The sequence below is a fragment of the Nothoprocta perdicaria genome, unplaced genomic scaffold, assembly GCF_003342845.1.
Source record: "Nothoprocta perdicaria isolate Ctin4 unplaced genomic scaffold, notPer1 scaffold_152, whole genome shotgun sequence".
NCBI lineage: Eukaryota > Metazoa > Chordata > Aves > Tinamiformes > Tinamidae > Nothoprocta > Nothoprocta perdicaria.
Window position 1 is genome coordinate 1721413 of NW_020454672.1, and position 21853 is coordinate 1743265.

Below are 21853 nucleotides of genomic sequence, written 5' to 3' on the forward strand. Positions count from 1 at the left end.
TCCTCTTTCTGTGTCTTCTCCTCTCCCAAATGCCATGTGTAAAATTGTGCTGTGTGTTAAAGTACCTAACTTCTTTCTACCCTCCTCTGTTTTCATATGAAAATAATCTTAGAGACCGAGTAGCCTGTTTCTCCTGTTCTTTGCACCTATGCTAAACTTAATTTCATAGGARAAACTTTCGGGCCTGACTAGAACACATTAAGTGGTTTTCATATATATGAAGCTGTCGTTATTTTTTTCCCCCCAAGGTTGTAATGGTCAGAGTGTTTTAGTGAAAGTTGCATCAGAACTTGTTTTGAACCGTAGAGAAGGTGCAGATTATCCAAGCTGGATTTTCAGAGATGAGTTGATGAATAAGGGGAGGAGGAGCAGAAATCTCCCAGTTGGACCAAGTGCACAAAAGGTTCCGCTGTTCAGGACGGCTTCGTGGTGCTCGTGTCTGAATTCTGCAGGACTCGTTGGGGACTGTGTCTTTCGCTGTGCTCTCTGTGATCTCTTAATCCCTCTGTTTGTTGCAACAAGGCTATGGGATTGCCTTTAAAACTYTTCTAATGCTGCCAGGCTGCGCTAAAGTGTAATCTAATTTTGCCTTTTACGTTTTAACCAGTTGCCTGCAGAAACAAGAAGAAAGCTGTTTTTTCTTAGAAGCAGGCCYGAGGCTTCTTGTTTTCTGTTTTCCTCAGAAACTGGCCCCAGATGGTGTTGGGGCACTGGATCAGCCCTGGATCAGTCTTCTGAGGTAGAAAGGAAGTCAGRTTTCCCATGTGCTGACCTTGCTTTACTCAAGAGGCTTTTCCTAAAGATATTCTCCCTTTCAAGCCAATTATCCTGTTTAGGGACGCATGTTTTCTCTGGAAGCCGCACTGGCAGGTGCTTCATTATTTTATTTATTTTTTTCTACATCTTCTTCCTGTGCCTAGAGCCCAGATTACACACTTAATTGGGACATATTTCATCAAATCACCGTCTTACCCTTGTGGCGTTGTCATTGGAGAGCAGCTTATTTTGTTTTATCAGATTATTGAAGCTTGCAAAAGCTTGGTTGCTTGCAGACTGAAGTGCTGTGATTGAAGTTTCATCCAGGTACATGTGCACTTGCCCTGATCATCTGGTAGGTTTTGCTGGCTTTTAGCTTTGAAATAAAAMTTCTGCATTATTATAAATGCATAGATTGTAAATTATGTGCTTCATCATCTCCACTTATGCTTCTGCTTCTTTATTACTATGAGATTTTTTGCTTTCTTAAAATTTCCATGTTGTTAAGTGTGTGCTACTTGGCTATCTTTTAAAAGATAAATGTTGATTTATCTTTTTGTTTCCTATTGCATTGGGAACAAAGATTTTGTCTTTTGGATTCGCATATCATAGAAGAAGTAACAATTTAGAATATTTAAAAAATCCTTTAACTGCTCTACTAAAGTATTTAAGTACGTGAAGTTATTTGACTACTTATTTCTTATATCTTTAGTTTTCCTTTAGAAAAATGCATTTATTTCTAATTTTTTTTCCTCTGAAACTTCTCTTATGTTGCATTCATAGCTTTGCTGATTCTGGTTTTACTCACGAAGTATTTAGCTTTCTTTTTTTTCCCTCCCTCCTGGCTTCCTCTGTTGATCCTTTTCTTTCTCCGAGCTGGGACCCATTTGTTTCTTGCTCTGCAGTGTGTCTGAATTGTCTGCRCTCTCTGTTGCACTGGAAGGCCCAAAGGAGATCAAGAGCTGTAGCTTGGGCATCCAAACAGAAGCAAATCAGAAGACCAAAGTCTTGAAAGCTTTGTACTTTTTCWGGCCACCTGCCCTGTGACAGTGCACGATTTGTGACAATTCCTTTTTGGGCTTAGTTGTTGAAGTTTTGGGACATCTAGAAAAGCGGCAGCCACAGGGTTCTACCGTCTTGCGGATTTGCGAGAGCAGAGAGTGGGGTTATATTGCAAGGAGGGCTGCGGGCAGGCAGCTCGGCTGCCRTTGGGGCCTATGGATAACGTACTTAAATCTCTTTTTAGTGCTTATACAGGCCAAATGCTGCATTTATGGACTGTGCTACTGCTTAAATTTAACTTCTCAGTGCATAAAACTTCACAGCGTAGAAAAACTTCAAGTATGGCGAGAGGAAAGTGGCAGCTTTCTGCATCCAGCTTTGAAATTAGGATTTCCTTTATTATTGGTATCTTACAAGCTAAGTTCTGCAGTAAGTTGTTATATTCCACCCTGTCACTAGTGCTTAATTCTTGCTAAGTTTGAAATTTTTCTTGCTGGTTAAATAGATGTCTGTTGCTCCATAAGTATAAATTGGATATGCTTTAATCTGGATATTCTTTCCCGGCAGCCAGCAGATCTGCTTGAGAAAGTGTCAGTGTCTGGTTGCTGCTGTAAGTGCTCGCAGCAACAGGCGGGCAAGGTTATGTGGTGGAGTCTGTGTAGGGTCATGGATATATATATATATATATATGGTGGATATTGGTCTTGAGGCCTTTTTAGCCTCTACATAGAGGGTGAAGGCAGACCCTTCATAGAGGGTCCATTTGCCTGGGATGGAATTAGGATTTGATAATTTTGACACATTTTGTGTGTTTAATGGGTGCTCTGTGGTGTGGAGCTAAACAGTTATGTCCCTGTCTGGCCTGGAAAGCAGCGTGGTGTGTGACAGCTCAACGTTGGTGAAGGCTCCTCTCCTTTGGTGTCAGGAATTTTAGCCCACCATCCACATAAAGGATCATAGGGATACCCTTGAGTGAGGTTTATCCCAGTGGGAATAAGGACCTTCTGCAGCCTGGCAGATGTGAGGATCTTTCCCTCTTTTTAGTGTGAACTTTAGTACTTCCCTGCTGTACAGGGAACTGAAAGAGACTGAAGTGGAAATTAGAAGCATCTCTGTTATTTGTGCCCTGTAGTCACATGTTGATTGTGCGGAGAAAAGGAAGCCCCMTGCCCAGCAGATGAAATATTCTGCCGTCTTTATTCAGCTGTGGGCGGTATTTGATTTAGCTAGTGCTTGTAAAGCACTTTGAAAATTAAAATTATGATCTTTTTTATGGGCAAGCATCAGGTTGCATTGGTTTCTTCCATTCAGCTGCTTTTTACTATTAGCTGTGCTTCTTTAGACCGTTTTATGTGTCACTGTTCCTGAGTCTTCTCTGTGTTTCAATCAGTAGAATAGGAAAGAGAAGGGAAAGCAGAAATTTATAGTAAAACCATAAATCTCTTCAAGGAAAGCAGAAATTTATAGTATAGTATAAATCTGTTCAGGAAAGGCTCCAGAAATAGAGATTTGACTTTTGATTGACATTATTTTAAACATAAATTAACATACTCTGTTCCCATGCCAGTCTTTTCCTGTTATACTTCCGACACACAAGCCAGTGCTATTTCACTAAGCACAGAAAACTCTCACTCCATCCTGACATTAATGTCTTTCCTGCAGTAGCAGATGAGGTAGAAACTAGTGCTCTGTGTAGTGTGTTGGCCACACGAAGGCTTTAGTTGAGCAGAAATTGCTGGATTGAATCATTACCTAGTCCATTATGGTTTAATTAGTCTTGACACTTGATGAAGTAATGTGTAAAACCCTTCCTAGAAGTCTGTTCATGCATATATTTCTCCTTAATCCTTAGTCCAAACTTCATTTTTCATTTGGACGCTAATTTTGGCGGGGCTCTGCTGCAGTTGGTTGCAGCAGATTCCTTGTCCTGTCTCTCCAACAAGCTGCTTGCTGCTCAGTGCGAGCAGCTCCAGAGCAGCTGGTCCCTCCTGCGCGTTTGTGCGTCGAGGAACTTGGCCTTTGAGAGCTGTTACGTGCACAGCCCGTCGCTCACTTGTGATGATGGTTTGGAGCTTGTGTAGTTGGAAACTTCCTAATTCATTGGCCCAATTTCCACCATCCTTGATACTTCCTGCTGGTGTTGAGAAGCCACGGGAGATCACTCCAGCTAAAAATGATGGTGCTATTGAAACACAAACAACCCTCCTCCCTACCCCAATGTAGCAACTCTCCTGGTTGACCCAGCACCTACCTTTGTAGAATCGTAGGAGCCTGTAGGTCAGAGGAACTTCTGGAGGCCACCTGGTCCTGAGCTGCTTCTCAAGGCAGGGCCTCTTGGACAAGGTCACTTGGAATCCTGTCCCGTTGAGTTGTGAGTCTCTTCATGGTGGGGATTTCACCAGCTCTTTAAGCAACCTCCTGTATGTGCAGCCACCTTGAACTGAAAACGCTTCTTCTTTGGGTCTCATAGAACTTCTTGTGTTTGAACCTGTATTTGTTGCCTCTTGTTTCATCTCTGTGCCTCAGGGAAGGGTCTGACCCCTTTTTGTCCATACCTCCTTCCTAGGTAGCTGTAGAATTTGGGTGGACAGAAACATGTTGAGCAACTGGAGGATTTGACACCTTGTGTAACTTTTCTTTATGAAACACAGAATGGGCATTAATGTGACCAAAAAGGGCACTCATGTTTTAGGTCTTGCTTGTTTACTACTGTAGGATTTCTGTAGAGATAGCATGTCCTTCTCTAAAGTGTGTCAGGACGATGCTGTTCTTCCCGTGGATGGTGAAGGCTTTTGGAGGACTTGCAGAATATTAATTGGAGTTGGAAATTTTTAGAAATCCTTCATTTTGTAGGCATTCTGTAGGACCAGTAGTTGGATTACTTAGTGTATTCTGACCTGGAAAATAAAATGCTCTGTAAAGTTATCATATGTTAATATGCTTATATCAATGTAACATTTTGGACTGATATGGCCAGTGGTAACAAGGTAATGAAATTCTTCCTATACTTTTAATATAAGATTGCCTGTTCTGTTTCCTGGTATAAATATTGCAACAGCTGGAACAAGTTCAAAAGAAACCTTTGTAATAGAGTTCATAAAACCAACATATTTAAGAGGCTTTGCTTTACTACTTTAATGGGCAGGTCTCCTTTTCCTTTTTTTTTTTTTTTTTTTCCTTTACTATGTGCAAAGAAAAAAAAAAAAAAAAAAAAAAAAAAAAAAAAAAAAAACCACTGATGGAATTAAAATTTGTCCCCCCCTTTTTTTTTCTTCCCTCCTCCTCAGATTGCAGCTATTCTCAGGAAACGAAAACTTGACTATTATTTGCACAAACTGCTACCTGAGATCTTGCAATCAACTTCCTTTCTGACAGCAAATGGGACCTTGTATATTGCTTGCTTTTGCATTCTAAGGTTAGTATACTGTCATAAAAATTAAATGTTTTTTAGTGGAAAGCTCTTTTTTTAATGTAGCTTCATGATTTATACAGTTTCTTTCTGAAAATAGGCATGTTTGCAATGAGTGGGAGAGAGAGAAGCAACAGTTGGGCCATCATCTTGCTCTCTGGGCTTACCAGTTCACTATGCACATCTTTATTTTCCCCTTTTGTAGAATCTTTTGAGTTGGTAAACAAGTCAATGCATTCATTTTTTTTTTCTTTTTCTCCTTTTTCATGATTGAAAAAATACATTTGCAGGAAGTACAAATATATGCTGGCAGGTACCCAAGAAAACCTGATCTTTCTCTTCTACAAAGAATGTTTTAAACTGGTTTTATTTGTTTTTTTCCTGGTTTCCAGATGCAGAGGCTGTGATGAGTTTTAATTATCCTATACTCAATGTAGCCTTCTGAGTTTATATTTTTCTTAATTATGGTCATAAATGAAGGAAGTCCCATTATAGCTCCTGGAGTTTCCTTGGAGGCTAGTGGAAAGGAATCGTTTTGGTTTGAACCTTTATAATGGCACATGTCTGCAGTTGTTGGGGTGAGAATAGCAACCAGCTCTCTTACTGAGAGGTGACTTTATCTTGAAATACCATACTCTGCCCACAAAGTGAATGATTAAATGCAATTTGTTGTCCTCTGGAGTAGTTTGTTCAGATAAAATTGTATGTGTGTTTCTCTTTCCCTAACCTCAACCATCTCTGCTTATTAGAGTCATTATTTTGGAAATTATCAGTGGACAGTCCTTTTATTCCAAGTTACATGTTTCTAGTTTAAACTGTCTTGTTTTGGATACAGTCATGCTCTGAAAGATGGTCGCATTGTATTCATAGCTGCTTCCAGTGAATTTTGCCAGTAATTTTCAGGATAGTTAAAAATGAAACTTCTTTCCTGTTTATGCACGTGATAATGTCCTAGTTCTGAATTATACAGCATTTTAAGAATGAGGTAAGTTATACTTATTGTAAGGGCTGTTATAACAGAAACACAGAATACTTGAGGTTGGAAGGGACCTCTAGAGATCATCTAGTCCAACCTTCCTGCGCAAGCAGGAACACCCAGAGCATGTGGCACAGGGTGGCATCCAGGTGGGTTTTGAAGACCTCCGGAGAAGGAGGTTATGCATAGACATGCAAAGCCTACAGACACCAAGAGTTTTTGGAAGATATCTGCTGGCAAACCTGGCAGATCAAACTGCATCTGCACGAGGCCTCCAAACTGCTTCGAGAGCTGAGGGACAAGGCTGTGAAGGAGAGGCCCTAGCCAAGGAGGCACAAGCAGCTCATTAAAATCAATTATTTGGGAAGTTCAAAGTGAGATTTGAAATCTAAGTTAAAAAAAGCTCTAAGGAATTTYGGTTTTTCAAGTAATCTATTTATTTTTGTTTGTGCTGTTGTATCTTTGCTCTTCTGAGTTGTACCTAGTCTTCCTTGCTCTGACGTCCTGTCATCTCACTGCAGTGTCAGGCTGTAGTTGGACGTTGCCCTCTCAATATAGCTGTGTGGTTTTTAGTTTTATTGTTTTCAGCTGTTCCTCTAGTGGAGATTTCTGGTTATACAGCAGATCTCTGGGCATATCAGAMACTATGGGACACTTCTTAATTCCCCTAATTACAGGAAGCAAGAGAGGGAAGTATTGGGTACATGCAGGTGCCTCAACTGCTGTTCTTACAACCATGCAGCCATGTAGCAGAGCTGTCTGCTGAGAGCTGTCTGTGATTTTTCTGTTGCAAAGAGACTTCTSTGATGAGTTCTCAGCTGCACCACAATCTCTACTATAGGATCCCCGCAGGGACACCTTGCCTCAAGGGACTTGGAGTTCAAAGATGGGGAAGTAAATGGCTCTGTTCAGCTGAAGTCACTAACAAGACAAAATAACAATAAGGAAGTATTTAGGAAGGCTTATACTTACAGTTCAAGTGTATGAAAGTCCAATTTTAAGGAAGGACCATTTAGAGACTTTATGGTGAGAATAAAATTCTGGACCATGGCGATTGATTGTGATACCTGAGAGCCAATACATGGCATTTTAAACAAAGACACAGTGGGTGATGTGATTATTAAAAATCCTGCACTTTCCAACTTTCTAGTGCTGTCTGAAGGAGTAGTACAGAACTGCCTGACCTGGTCATTTATAGGTTCCCATGTGGCTTTTGTCGAGACTTCTGGGAATCAGTAAATAATTAATCAGTGGATAAAATATGTGAAACAAAAAGAGGAAGAAGTAATCAATTTTCACAATAGAAAGAGGTTGCTAGTAGTGTTCCTGCTCTGTTCTTTGTTCTTCAGTGACCTTAAAAAGAGTCTGGAAAAAAAATGAATGAAGAATAGTGTGAGTATTTGCTTACAGGAGACCACTTAGGACGTTAAAATCTGACTTGTCAGTTTTGGAAAGATCTGGCAATTAACATGATTTGCTGAATTTGATGTTGAAAAGTAAAAAGAAATACTTAAAGGGAAAAAAAAGAACAATTCTACCCATAAACAATGATGGTCTGTAAATTAACTATTTAATGAGGAAGATGTTGAGAGTCATCATGGATAAAGTCTTTGAATAAGTCAGTTTAGGAGTTAAGTATGGTCAAAGAGCATTACTTGAAAAGAAACTGAGAACAAGCCATAAAAGGTTTAATAGTCTGTAAAAATGCATTGTATGTTTGCACATTGCTACTGTATGCTGATACATGTTCTGAGAGAGCTGCTTCCGAGCTCGTGACGTGGAGAAGTCCTTCACTAGGAATGTGCTCCGTGTCTCCGTTGCTTGAGCCATGTGAGCTGCCTTCCCTCATCCAGTGCTGGGTGGGCGGCAGAGGACAGGGTTAACTCATTGCACATGAGACTTCCCTGCTTTTCTTTCTTCTCCAACTACTTTGTGGTTGAGGGAGGGACTCGTATGATCCCTTGAATCCATTGCTCTGTGATGCAGTCTTAGAGACTTTTGACTTTTTGGCAGCCCCTGAGAGTGGATGTGTCTCATTTCGAGATGATTAAGGGACTGGAGCATCTCTCATATGAAGAAAGACTAAGCAAACTGGACCTGTTTAGCCTGGAGAAGAGAAGACTGAGAGGGGATCTGATCAGTAGGTATGAATAGCTGAGGGGAGGTTGTAGGAAGGAAGGGGCCAAGCTGTTCTCCATTGCGGCTGGTGACAGGACAGGGGACAATGGGTACAAGTTGCAACACAGGCAGTTCCATCTCCATGTGAGGAAGAACTTCTTTGCTGTGACAGAGCCCTGGAACAGGCTGCCCAGGAAAGTTGTGGAGTCTCCTTCTTTGGAGGTCTTCCAAACCTGCCTGGCTGCCACCCTGTGCCCCRTGCTCTGGGTGTCCCTGCTGGAGCAGGGTGGTTGGACTAGATGATCTCTAGAGGTCCCTTCCAACCTTAACAGTTCTGTTATTCTGTAATTAGGTAGATCTGTGCAGTCTGGTTGCATACGCTATACTTTGTGCATCATATCTAACTGTAAAGTGTATTCTGGCCTTTTTGGATAAAACCATCTCAGTCCAGCTTTTTGTATGCAGATGTGTGTGTGTTTTCTGTGGAGCTCTAGCCTCCTCAGGGCTTTGGGCTGGTGGAGAGTTTCCTGCAAACCCTTCTGGGCAGGAGAGTTTCCAGAGAGCAGGAGCAGCAGTAATTTGGAAGCCACATGGTGTGAGAAGCTGCAGATCCTCGTTCCTCTTCCTCCCCTGGGATGCTGGGCCGAAGTGGCTGTTGCTGTTTTGGAAGCAGTTGCCTGTTTGTTTCTTCTGCACCATGAAGGAGGAGGTGTTTTGATAGGTTTCCTGGGGAGAATGRCCCCTTCATCTGTTTACACCTTTTTAAAATCTGAGTAAATCATTGGTCGCTGTCTAATAACATAGAAAATACTCATGGAAAATACTTGTTGGCCCTCTAACAATTAATGAAAGAGATTTTCTGGTTACTTTTGTGCATGACTGTCCAAAGTCTGAATTAAGACCTAAATATGATATTTTATTGTCAGTGAGAAGCCTGGCCTGTGCTAGCGTGTCTCTCTGATGCTTTTCCACTAGGAAAATCCACCAAAACTGAAACAGCTGCAAATATTTTCAAGGATGTAATATTTTCGGCAAGAACCTGCCATTTAAGTAACTTCAAGAATTGTTTAATGAATGCCCTCTCCATTTCATAGGTGGGTAAAATTTCAAAAGCATCTAAATCCAATTGCAGTAATGACTTGGGCTGTGGATAGATGTTCTCCTTCTGGAAGGGGTTACTGTTACAGCTGCTTGCAAGGGGCTGTATCAGCTTCTGCTCATTTCCTCTAGGCAAAATTAGTCCTGCTGACTGGGAGCAGCGATTTAAACTGCTTGAGCTGATTTGGCTCATTCTTATTTTTGCTTCAAGTGAATTAGGGATGTGCACAGTGCTCTGTAGATGASTGAGGGTGATCATCCCTGCTAAAGATGTGCCACAGGCTGACTGTGAAATAAGAACTTTTTTTTAATACTCAGTTTTATTAAACAAATGRCTATCGCCATGAAGACACAGTTAGGCTAGCACCTAATTCAGCACCTAAAAATTCAGTTTGCCCATGTGTGGATTGGCTTTAGCTTGTTTAATAGAACTCAACCTTGCTTATCACCGCTGTTGTTCAAAAAAGAGCTAGCTGCATCATCTGAAAAAAGGATTATTATTCCTCGTTCCCACTTTTAACTGTAGAACATATAATAATAACTGTATAAATAACAACAATAAAAAATACTCTACCTATTTCGAAAGTTTAAATGACTTTCACTCACTGGACATGTTATATTTTCACGCAGTGTAAAGCCTTTACTATTTTTTTTCCTGAAATCTCACCAAATTAAATACRTAAGCCTTAGTAGAGGGCTTCAAAACCATGCAAAAAGAAATCAAATTCCTGCTTCTTTCCCACAGAAGATTCATTTATGTTATCTAACAGGTGTGTCTGGTGAGATGTGTTCATCCTTACTAAGCAATTTAAAATGATTTCTCTGAACCTTCATCCAGTCRCTGCTTTCCAAGAGTCCTGGTAATGGCCTTTAGCTCCTCAGCATTTGGCAGCGTCATMCTGAGGAGTTATCCCCATGTAGCCGCGGGTGGAATTGGTGTCACGTCCTTGGATGTGACACCTTTCCGCCTGCGGGTGGATTTACTGTCACATCCTTGGATGGACCTTTCCCCCTGCAGGTGGAAATGCTGTCACGTCCTTGCTGCTGATGCTCTCTTYGCTTGTGAGCTGAAGCTGACAGCGCTGTTCCTGCAGGAGGAGTGGGGAATGGAGCTAGCTATGCCCTGTACAGTGAGGGTGGAAGTAAGGCAATGTGGAGGGGTTACCTTACTTCCTTCTTTCATGCTGTCAAGGAGAATTGCCACTTGTTTTTCCTACCCTTTGTGTTTGGCGTTTGGTTTGTTGTATTTTCCTTCTTTTTAAAGGAGGCTGCACTGCCTTGTGACCCTGTGTGCTGCTTGACTGATAGTGCCTCTGGTAGTGCCACTGCTTGAGCAGCATCACTGTGCCTGAAGTACTGATTTGAGTCAGTTTYACAGAGCTGCAGAATGGTTGAGGTTGGAAGGGACCCCTAGAGATCATCTAGTCCAACCCCTCTGATCCAGCAGGGACACCCAGAGCACGGGGCACAGGGTGGCAGCCAGGGTGGCTTGGAAGATCTCCAGAGAAGGAGGCTCCACAACCTCCCTGGGCAGCCTGTTCCAGGGCTCTGTCACCCTCACAAGAAAGAAGTTCTTCCTCACATGGAGATGGAATTTCCTGTGTATCAACTTGTACCCATTACCCCTTGTCCTGTCCCTGGCCACCGTGGAGTTTGGAGGTGAAAGTGCTCGGAACAGATGCAATGGTTGACACCACGGTCTGCCCAATGTGTTTTGYTTTTCATACTCTGAGTGGCCAATTTATACAAATATTTTCACAAACATAGTCATTATTTGTTTAATTATTTTTCTCAATGTTTTTTCAAAAAAGGAAGAACTTTGATACTTGAATTATATGACCTCTTAAGAGAACCCTGATCTTGCCACAAAAAAATTGATCTGATCTTGCTCAAGAATTTGAGTCTTTCAGTGTACCTTAACAGGACTGGGATTTCACTGTTGGATCGAGAGCCAAGGCGAAGGTTGATTCCTTCCCTTTCAATAAAYGAGTGACTTAGTGTTTTTAGTATTAGTTACTCTGCCTGTCTTCAAAGCATAATGTATATTGCAATAATTTGATTTGATTTTCTGTCTCGGCTCATTTTATTGCATTCTCCAAAAGCCGCATCTTCCTGCACATGTATTTGCAAGTCTCTTGGAAGTACAGCTTCCTTAAAGAAAGAAATCTCTCAAATGAAAGGGACATGTTAGTGTTCAGGTGTGTAATGTTATGAAGCACCTGGGAAACCCATTTGAGAACTACCAAACTGTAAAAATTTACCATGCTGTAGAAAATATACTGTAATTAGCACTTACTTAGAAAGTAAGATGAATGTCAAAGGATATAATTGATATTGATGGTAAGTAGACCTGATTTTATGATAAAATAACTGTGTTGTGTGTCAATTGCTCTGCTGTCTTTGCACGCAACTTGCATTTAACTTGTCTAAATTACATTTTCAGAAAGCTGCTTGGAAAATTCTACTTTTGGTCTCCTGGCTTTGGTGCTGCTTTACCAGCTTCCTACATGGCAATTCTCATCGAAAGGAAGAGCAGGTACAACTTGTGTTTCTTCATTTTCAGTTTCACGGGATGTATTTGTTGTCTTTGCCATTTGGCAAGTCAGTCGTTTTTATTTCAAAATGCTGGAAAACTAATCCATTTGAAATGGGGTATTTTGTACCCTAAATTGAAGTCTAAGAAGACACAGTAGAGAAATAGTCTATGCATCTACAGCTTTTTTTGTTGTCAGTTTTATTTTTCCTTGCTTAATGTCTAGATTGGTTATCATTGCCTAAATAGCCTCCGTGTGTGTGTTATTTTCTTAAATAGTCTTTGTAGTTAGTCACAGGAAAGGAGTTCGCTAGTGCAAGTTACTGATGACATGAGTTGACAACATGACATTAGTTTATATGGAGGAATAAGAGAATTTTGTGTGTGTGTGGGGGGGGGGGGGCGGGGAAATGAATTAGAATTAGAAGAGGGTGAAATGTGGTGTTACCAAAAGCTAAAGTTTTCGCTTAAAGAAAAATGCCAGAGCTCTGCTATCAACAGGAAGGTCATTAATTAAAAGGCTTGTAGTGTGGGAAAGAAAACCCCGGAGTGATCCAGGGCTAATTGGAAGCTGCTGTTTGTGAGCTGGCAGTGAAAGGTGGCAGATTAAACCTTGGCTTATAGAATGTTGGCGTTTTGAAATCCAGCTCGAATGGGTAGCTTGTAGCAACAGTGCACAATACAATGCTCAGTTCCATGAAAACAATGCTTCAATCATGCAGTAAGTGCATGTTAGTCACATAAGAGAACATGACAGGATAGGGTGAGGAATTATTCTTCATCTTAAAAGAAAATGGAAAATTTAGGGGTAGAAATGTGAGTATGCTTTTAGTCACTATGGATATCTGAAACATCCTTAYACAGTCACTTTGGCTATGGCTGCAAATGTATCACCCCATGTTTCCATCTGCCTGCCTGCCTCCCATATAGATGGTGAAAAAAGTATGTTGAGAAATCAGAGAGATAGGGGAAAAGTCCTGGTTTTAGTTCATCAAGATATCCATGGACTTTGGAATTGCAGCTAGCAGCTGGCAGCAACCTCAGACTTAATCCCTTACTCTCTTCCCAAGCGGATGCCCTGTTTTAAGTCCTTCCCAGGCATTTGCTTGCACAGCACCCTTGTCAGTCCTAGACTTTGGAATAACTAGCTTGTAAATCAGGTTTTCCTCTGAGTGTTGCTGCTTGTGTGGGGGAATTCTGCCCTTTACAAATCTTAGGAGAAAAATGGGAAGAAGAGAAGGGCAGTTAGTCTTTCAAAGATCAGTTGGATGCTTTGTGGTTCTAAAGAGGAAACACTTTTTATAGTATATTTTCTACCAGTTAGATGGATTATAATCTGAAATATAACTGTAAATTTTTATGGCACTGGCATAGTAACCCACCATGAGAAAGAAAAATGGCATTAAAAAATGGAATAAGAAATTAATAAGAATAAGAAATTAAAAAATGGAATAAGAAATGCAAATATACCTGGTGAGCTGCAGTCTATTATGCAGAGACTTTTCTTTAGAAAGGACATAGCAGTCCTTTCTAAAACACAGCAGTATGTCCATGCAGTGGACTTTGTGATTATAGATTATGGTTATTCTGTCTTGGAAGGGCCAGTTCATTGGGGTGTTTCGAAAAGGCAAAGGAGTAGAAACAAAACTTGTTTTTGTGCACTTGGGTTTTTTACTCAAAATCAGCATATTTGCATGCTCTGTGATACTGATAGAAAAGTACAAGTCCCATGATTAAGTATTGTTTTGATAGGAATGACTTGTATTTGCACCATTTAAAAATTTGAAAAAAAAATGAATATTTTATATCTTTTGTCTGTTTTTTGAAATTCAAAGTTAGCTTTTCTTTGTTATTTTAACCTACTAAGTGTCATCAACAGGAATGGAGCCTGTTGGGATGGAAAGCTGTGACTCTGAATGAAAGATGATCTTCTGCTGTAGAAGCACTGAGACTGTTAGAAAGCAAGGAAATAACTGAGTATATTTGTTAAAAAGGCTGGGAATGGAGCAGTGGAAATGTGCTTTGAGGCTTTGAAGGCAGTGTAAAATCAATTGTATCTGACTAATTTCTAAGACAAAGTCTGGTAGTTCAGTTAGGATCCAGTATTTGAGGTGTCTGAGATTAATCTTGAAAAAAAAGGTGAAGTTCTCTAAGTGCTTTGCATCCTTGCTAATGCATTACAACATTTAAATTGTCTTTAGCAATACCTAATGGGCAAACCTCACTTTGTTCCCTTCTTGTCTAAAATCTAATGCACTAATGAATCACAAAAGCGATAAATAAACCACACTTGGGTTTTAATGAAGTTAATTGTCTTRCTGCCTGCCTAACCAATTTACTTTTCGTGCCCTATGCAAGTAATTAAGCCAGGGAAGTCTTAGCTGCAACTACTGAAAAGTGCTGAAAATCCCTCTGGGATTTTCCCCCTGGCCCTCAGGCTGCCTCAGTGTTAACGTAGGGGCTGTTAACATGAGAGCGGCGCCTGTCTCGCTGCTCGGGCACAGTTGTGTCACTGACTGTTTTATAAAACCCCAGCTTTGAGGCCTTTGTAATTTGGTCGTAAAATCGGGCTCTGGGCTACTACTGGCAGTGTGTTTTTAGTTGAAAAGTTTGGGTGCTTTTCATTCCCTCCATTATACCAAAAATAATTTGGTATACTTGAATGGTAGGAAAATATTTACAGACTTTGCATGTATTTTAAAAGYGATACAGTGCATGCTGATAGAGGGCATCTGTGTGTGTGTGTATGTAGTGTTCCTGGAAACAGAAAGCTATTACCATATATTGCTTACATAAATACTCTGCTTAGTTTTTGAAGATCAGTGTGGAATTTTTTGCATTTTTGCAAATATTTGCATATTTATTCTTCTCGCAGCACATCCAGTTGCTCTTTAGGTTTCCTTGCTTGACAAAARTGCCCAAGTCTCCCATCCAAATAAAGGCGGAACATGGCAGCATAGCAGTGGCAGTAGGTGTTGTTATGCTGTAAACACACGCAGCCTTTTTGTGGTTTCTGTGGCTTTGTGCATTTAAATACAAATTTGTTATTTTTCTTTTTAACGATGCTGTGGTGTATTTAGACCCGAGATGGCAATTCCTCTTTCTCGGAAGGTTTTACAGCTGTTCAGATTGACATTGAATTGTGAGGAAGCCAGTACATCCCTGTGGGGAGGAAGGGAAAAGTGGGCAAAGGAAACTGTGACACAGCAGCTGCTTTTGCCAGCCCGAGTCCCGTGTCCTGCAGGTGAGAAGCCGAGCGAGGAAGCTCTGTGCTGGGAAGGCTTCTCCCCCGTGCCTGCTGGTGKGAAGGAACCCGAGCTTGTCCCGCTCACATGGCCCTTGGTGTTGGGATCTGCCGTGCAGAGCCAGTAGGGAAACAAGTTACTCTGGTGTTTTGCTTCCCTAGAGTGTTTGTTACTGTGAAATGTGGAGCTGAGCCGCAGCAGTTAAAAGCAACATGGTTTGTTTTCAAATCAAAATGTGTTCGCACTTGGATTACTGGGTGCAGTTCTGGGCTCTCCAGGACAAGAGGGACGTGGAGCTTCTAGAGAGGGTCCAGTGGAGGACAACAAAGATGATTAAGGGACTGGAGCAACTCTCGTACGAGGAGAGACCGAGCGAGCTGGTCTGGTTTAACCTGGAGAAGAGAAGGTTCAGAGGGGATCTGATCAATATGTACCAGTACCTGAAGGGTGAATGTAGGGAGGAAGGGGCCAAGCTCTTCCCATTAGTGGCTAGTAACAGGACAAGGGGCCATGGGTACAAGTTGAAATCCAGGCAGTTCCATCTCCAAGTGAGTAAGAACTTCTTTCCTGTAAGGGTGACAGAGCCCTGGAACAGGCTGCCCAGGGAGGTTGTGGAGTCTCCTTCTCCGGAGATCTTCCAAGCCACCCTGGCTGCCACCCTGTGCCCCGTGCTCTGGGTGTCCCTGCTGGACAACAGAGTGATTGGACTAGATGATCTCCAGAGGTTCCTTCCAACTTCAACCATTCTGTAAATCTGTAATTCTATTTTCAAATGGGTTGCACTTTAGCACCTGCCTTGGTGTGAGGGATGGCGCCCGCAAAGTCTGTCTCTTTTTCTGCATTTGGAAATGTTTTGCTGCATGTTTTGGGAGCTATTCTAGCCTTAATCTCCAGTACCATCCAAAAAAGCAGCTCGGTTGGTGCCTCACGCCTGCGCTAGCTGCTCTGTGGCTGCTGGAGAGAGGGAAGGCCAGGGCTGAGCAGGCTGCCCGTCAGTGCCGAGCTCGCCCGCGGGCCTACGCGAGGCCCAGCAGGTCGCTTGGGCCTGGCTTTCGTGGGGGTTTCCATGGAAAGCTGTGTCTCTCGGCTCCCTCTGACGTGGGGTTGTGGTGGGACCTAAAGGCTGGGAACTCTTGCCAGTCCAAGGCTGAACTATTCTGATAATTACTTGCATAATTTCTCTTTGAGAAACAGGATCTCCCAGCTCCTACTGGGCTTCTCCTGATGTACTCGGCCTCCTGTTGAGGGCCACCCCCGTTTGACATTTGAAAGCTTGTTAGTCTGCGTTGTGTGTTTCCCTAACAGTGGGCCTAAATCACCCCTGACATAACTTTATGTTTTTAAACACGTTTTTCTCCATCCTTTCTCTCTTTCTCTCCCTCTCTCTTTTTTTACGTGCTGTTACAGCATTGCATGTCAATTCTGGAAAGAAATCCTGAATTTCAGAATTGGAGAATGTTTGAGATTGGAAGGGCCCTTTGGGGGATCTATTCCAACCTGCCTGCCCAGGCAGGGTCAAGGTACAACCAATTTGATGAATTGTGGAGTTAAATCAATACAGTAAACAGACCTCAAGCCCTGAACCTGGGATTTTGTAAAGTGTTACATGGAGAAATCACAGAATCACAGAATGGTTGAGGTTGGAAGGGGCCTGTAGAGATCATCCAGTCCAACCCCTGCTCGAGCAGGGCCATCCAGAGCACTGGGCACAGGGCAGCAGCCACGTGGGTTTGAATGCTCCATTCAAACAGACTGAGTTTCACTCTCATCTGCTCAGAAATCCCCCTTGCGTGTGGTTTAGAAGTGAGCGAGAAACCAGTGACTGCTGTAGCCTGATTTTATGGAGGGAAAGAATTCCAGGGCATTTAAACTTTGTACAAATTGGGTTGTAATGAAGTAATAGGAACTTTGATTGTTAATCTCTGGTTTGAGTATTGCAGTGTTTTTAATCTGCCCTATAGCAGTGCACTTGATCCCTCTCCCGAGTTGTTCATTTTTGCAACTTCTTGGCTAATTGTTATGAAATTTACTTATCTTCTGGGACTTTACACAGATGAAACTTCTTTTGTTTAAATTTTATTGACTCATTTCACCACTTCTTAAAAGCAAAAGTAATGATCATCTGCATGCATTTAAGTAAGAAAAAAAAAAGATTGATTGCGGGGACCATATTTCCTGACAGGCTGGAGCAGGCTGCAGGATTCATGTGTATATATGTGGTTGTTGATGTCCACAGTTAGGATGAAGGAATGAAAGGATACAGGGATAGAGGCAGTTCAGGTTCTGTATCTGAACTGCAGAGTGACAAATGTGATAGAGGGGGGTTGACAAAACGCACCCATCAGATAGCGCAGATAAAACACAGCTCTGTTGGCTCTTGCCCTTAACTGGTGGTGCTTCCCTGTCACTTGTCTCCACAATGCCCTCTGGACTGCGGCTGGATTATGGAGCAGACCCGTGGCCAAGGAAAGCGATGGTGGGTCAGGCAGAGACTCCGTTGCTTGCAGGATGTCACCTGTGTCCTCCCTTTGCTGAAGTAGCTGCCCAGTTAAAACTGCCTCCTTTAATGAACTCTGGAAACCATTTGTGCTTCCTGCATTTTATGAGTATGTGACTTTACGTAGCTCTTCCCACTTAAGCAGTTTTACAAGTCTCAACGTTTTTTTGGTGAATAAAACTGGTAGGGAGCAGGGAGTTGGCTTTTCTGTCTGGGGTTGTATGTCCGGCCTGTGTCTGGACGTGGCTGCCTGGGGGCTCCTGTGCCTGCTGTTGCGGTGGCGCTGAGTTCTGCAGCCTGTGTTCACTCTGCTTCCTCATCGTGTGGCAACGGCTGCTGTTGTGGTCTTTCTCTTGGGTTGAAATAGCTCCAGGTGAAACACTAAAACACAGAGTACAGGAAATACAGAACACTGTTGAAGCCGAAATGGCTCTGCAAGACTGGCCTGGCTTATTGCAGGACAGGCACTGAACTAGCTGCTCTGTTCTGTGCCCTCGGTGCTAGCAAAGCAGGAGACGCTCATTAGGACTCTCTGACTTAAGCCAACACCATCTGCTGCTCTCATCTTCTGTGCCTGGTTGCTTGGATGTAACGTGCAGCTCCTGGTATTTTGTTAATATGGAGCAAACCTCAAGGGCTGCTCAGGTGAATTGGCAACAGGGCTGGCTGATGGAGCAGCGAGAAGCTTGACATTCACTTGAGAGAGAACATCCGGGCCTGTTGTGCTACAGTGGCCTTAGGTCTTCTGAGGGAACCTTCTCTCACAGGTTCCTCAGCTCTGCTCTTGAGATATTGTCTTTTAAATAATTCAGATAAGAGGTACTTGGAAGCTTTTTACCATGTGAAATGCACATATATCCTGTTGCTGGTTAGGGCATAAAACATATAAATAATCAACCTCCTCTAATTTCATAACACCCCTAGAAAATTAGCTGTGAGACTCGTACCCAAAGCCTAATTTCTGTTGGGCAGTTTCTTCTCCTCAGCTCCTCTGGGAATGACTTTGTGTCCGTCCGCGCAAGGGTTTCTCGTGGTGAAGATCTCCGAGGGGCTCTGTGGCCAGAGATCCTGCTCCCCTTCCCCGGGGCAGTTAAACATTTAATTTCCTTTAACTCCTATGAATTGCAGACTGTTTCTTCTGATCAGATGACCTCCATTGCAGATTGAAACTTCTTGATAACGTGTGTAGTGTTAAAGCAGTCTGTCAGAAAAGCAGGGAAGACAGATCCTGGGGAAAGAAGGACAAGCCTAGGCCAAGTCTCATGAGCTTCCAGATTCAGACCAGTCCTGCCTTGGTAAGAGGCTGAAACAATTTGAAAACTGATGGCAAAACATCTTTTGGCTACTTAAACTTGTAGCTGCACCATTCTGCCCAAACTCTGTTGCATGGTTAGTACTTCAGCTGTGTTGTTAATCAATGATTTGTTTAGTGTTTTCTTTTAAATTATTGTTTAATGTTCAGTAAACTGTATTTGTTGCTTCAGGTATTTTTATAAAGAGTTTTATGTGGCTCGTTCTCCTAGGGTCTGTGTTTGTCACGATACAGTAGTGACTGCGAGGGCAAAATACCCCGAGATAATTGCCCTGCCTTGCTGAGCAGCCCCAAACAGTTTTGCTGGAAAAGTGATGGCATTTTTCAGCCTCTGTGATAGAGAGGCCAAGCAGCCCATGTTGTACGTGACTGAGAGGGTGCCCGGGGAAAAAATGGGCTGTTGACTGAGCTGATGGTAATGGTTCTCTATTAGTGTGAACGGTCCAAAGAAATGATTTCTTTGTTTTATTTTTGGAGGGTATTTTTTTTCTGTCTAATGCCTTCCATACCAGGTAATATTCGTATTTGCAAAAAAGAAAATCACTTCAAATCATTCATTTCTCTTTGGAGATTTAGTGTGTTATCCTTCTGTTGTTGTCTCATCGTTTGTTTTTTATGAGCCTAATCTGAATTTTTCTCTCTCAAGAAATCTTGCTTAGAGGCTAAGTCATGCTCTGTTGAAGAGGTTTGTTTTCCCTCTGTAGGTCAGTCTTTGTTTTGACTCCAGCTCTATAGGCACTAAAGAAGTGGGAGAGGAGGAGGAAGAAAGGAATAGTGAAAGAAAATCTGTATAGAGTATTAAAACAGTTCGAAAATTAAACATTAGATGTTATCTTGTGGTATGCTAACCAAGAACCGGGTAAGAATTATTGGTGCTAATTTCACTGGAATGTATTACTGTGAACGTATTTTCTTTTTGGCTTCTGTACCTTTTTTATTTTTCTCATATCCTTTCCTTGGCCTATGCTCAAATCATAGATCGTGTGGAGTTTAATTTCTTTTCAGAATAACAAAATCTGAGTATCTGGAAGAAAAAAAAATACGATTTGTTTGAAATGTAGCATGTTCAAAGCAAACATTTAGTTTTGAGCAGCTTCATTTTCCTGCTTTCCCAAACTGTGAAATGTCTTTTTCCTCCTTTAGACAAAAAGAAGTGAAATTGATATTTTTATTGTAAAAAAAAAAATAAAGTAGAATGTGGATCCTTAAAACGTGTCTTTTGACACGAAGTTTTGTGCTGGCACATTATCTTTGTGTGAAAGACTTGCTAGTAGTATTCACTAAGCTCAAAACTAATGGCTTTCTTCTTTTGAAAACTCATTGCTTAGTTCTGTTTTCATAATTTTCTGTATTATTTTGAAAGCTTAACCGTTCCTGCTGATTTTAAGTGAACTTGTGCACCAGGATTTCACTGCTGGCCGCCAGCTGTCAGTAGGAAATTGGTGGGTGTGAGAGATTAATGATACCCTCGACATAATCTGTAGCACCTCTGTTATTACAGGGATGCAATCGCAGCTTCAGATCTATAGGTGGTTAGCTGTTGGTGTCAAGCTGCTACAGAGCAGAGGAAAAACCCCTTAATTCTGCGTTTTTTTTTGAGAGAGAAACCTGTGATTTGTGTGTTTGATTTAGTTCTGCGAGTTATGAAGTGGTGTGTTTTACAGTGTGTTTGAGGGGGGAATTCTTCCTGTTTTTGCAGACCACAAATCCTGTCTGGGGAGCCGTTACAAGCTATTATGTTTGCTCCTTAGTTTATGTTCAGAAATTAAAGCCAGAGTTAACTCTTCCTTTCTTCCCCTTTTAAAAGATAACATTTTCTAGCTTTACTGTGGTGAGTCAGGATGACAGAAGCTGTCTTTTTTTCTGTCAAGAGACCAACTTGCTCTCCATGGCTGCCTTTGAATCTACTGATTCTTTTGCAGGTATTTTTATATGAGGATTTTTTTAAACACTTAGAAAATAAGAAAAATGATTTCTGATTAAACCCAGGGTGAATATGGAGCAGACCCAATAAACATGCTGCATTTACTGCTTATGCATAAGATTCAAATTCATACACCCCTTGCTGTATGAAGCTGTTTGTTGCCCAAATCTTGTCATGTAGGTCCCAAGAAAAATAAGTTCGAAAAATCAGAGTGGGAGGGATAGGAAGGTGGCTCTTCGGTCCGGACCTTTGCTTAGGAGGTTTTATAGCACTGCTAACCCTGTACTCGGCCTAGCAGCTTTGCTTGTTTTCTCTCTTCAACTGCAAAATGCAGCTTGTAGGAGGAGACACATCAGCTGTCAGGGAGGGCTGCTTCAACAGAGAGCCGATTCTCTTCGTTTCAGACAGAAAGATGCCTCTTTACCCACCGTTGTGTTGCTTCCAGCCATCCCCGCTGCTGGCGCGGCAGCGGCAGTGGCCGGTTATGGGGTCTGGATATAATGGCCCCACTGTTGGCACCTTCTCTGCTCCCACTCATGTGATTTTTAATGGCTTAGAGCTGCGGCCGACACCTTAGAGCTGTGCTGGCAGAAAGAGGTGCCTGTTCACGGGGTGCGTGTCCACCTTGCTGCCCTCCTCTCCTGGCCTTTGGGGCCTCTCACCTGTTGGTTTTGACCACAAAAAACAGGATTGTAAAAAGCACGAAAGACTAAGAAAAAAATTAAACAGAGGAGTGAGTATTGAGAGATATAGATTTTAAAAAAATAGTTTTTTACCTCTCTTCTGTGGCTATTGAGAGAATAGGTGTGCTTATGTATGATGTATTTTGTGTTTTGTTGGAAAGCTTCTGTAGAGCTGCCCTCTGCCCAGATGCTGTTTAAAGTGTCTTAAATTCCTTCAGAGTGAAGCAAAACAAATACGTTTGACTGCTGTAAAACGTGCTGTTAGCATAAGCATAGCTTAAGGTTCATCCCACCTTCAGG

General features: G+C 42.0%; 1 protein-coding gene across 2 annotated transcripts in view; it reads left to right on the plus strand.

Annotated features, from left to right (window-relative positions):
* TMEM135 (transmembrane protein 135) overlaps positions 1-21853 on the plus strand; it is a 152888-nt gene that overhangs the window by 7496 nt on the left and 123539 nt on the right. The window contains exons 2-3 of one of the 2 annotated variants that reach the window (XM_026034922.1): positions 5046-5173; positions 11803-11895. In XM_026034922.1, the coding sequence (XP_025890707.1) occupies positions 5046-5173; positions 11803-11895 (221 nt within the window). Of the gene's footprint in view, positions 1-5045; positions 5174-9279; positions 9356-11802; positions 11896-21853 lie in introns of those variants that run through there. The other variant, XM_026034923.1, reaches the window with a different exon arrangement.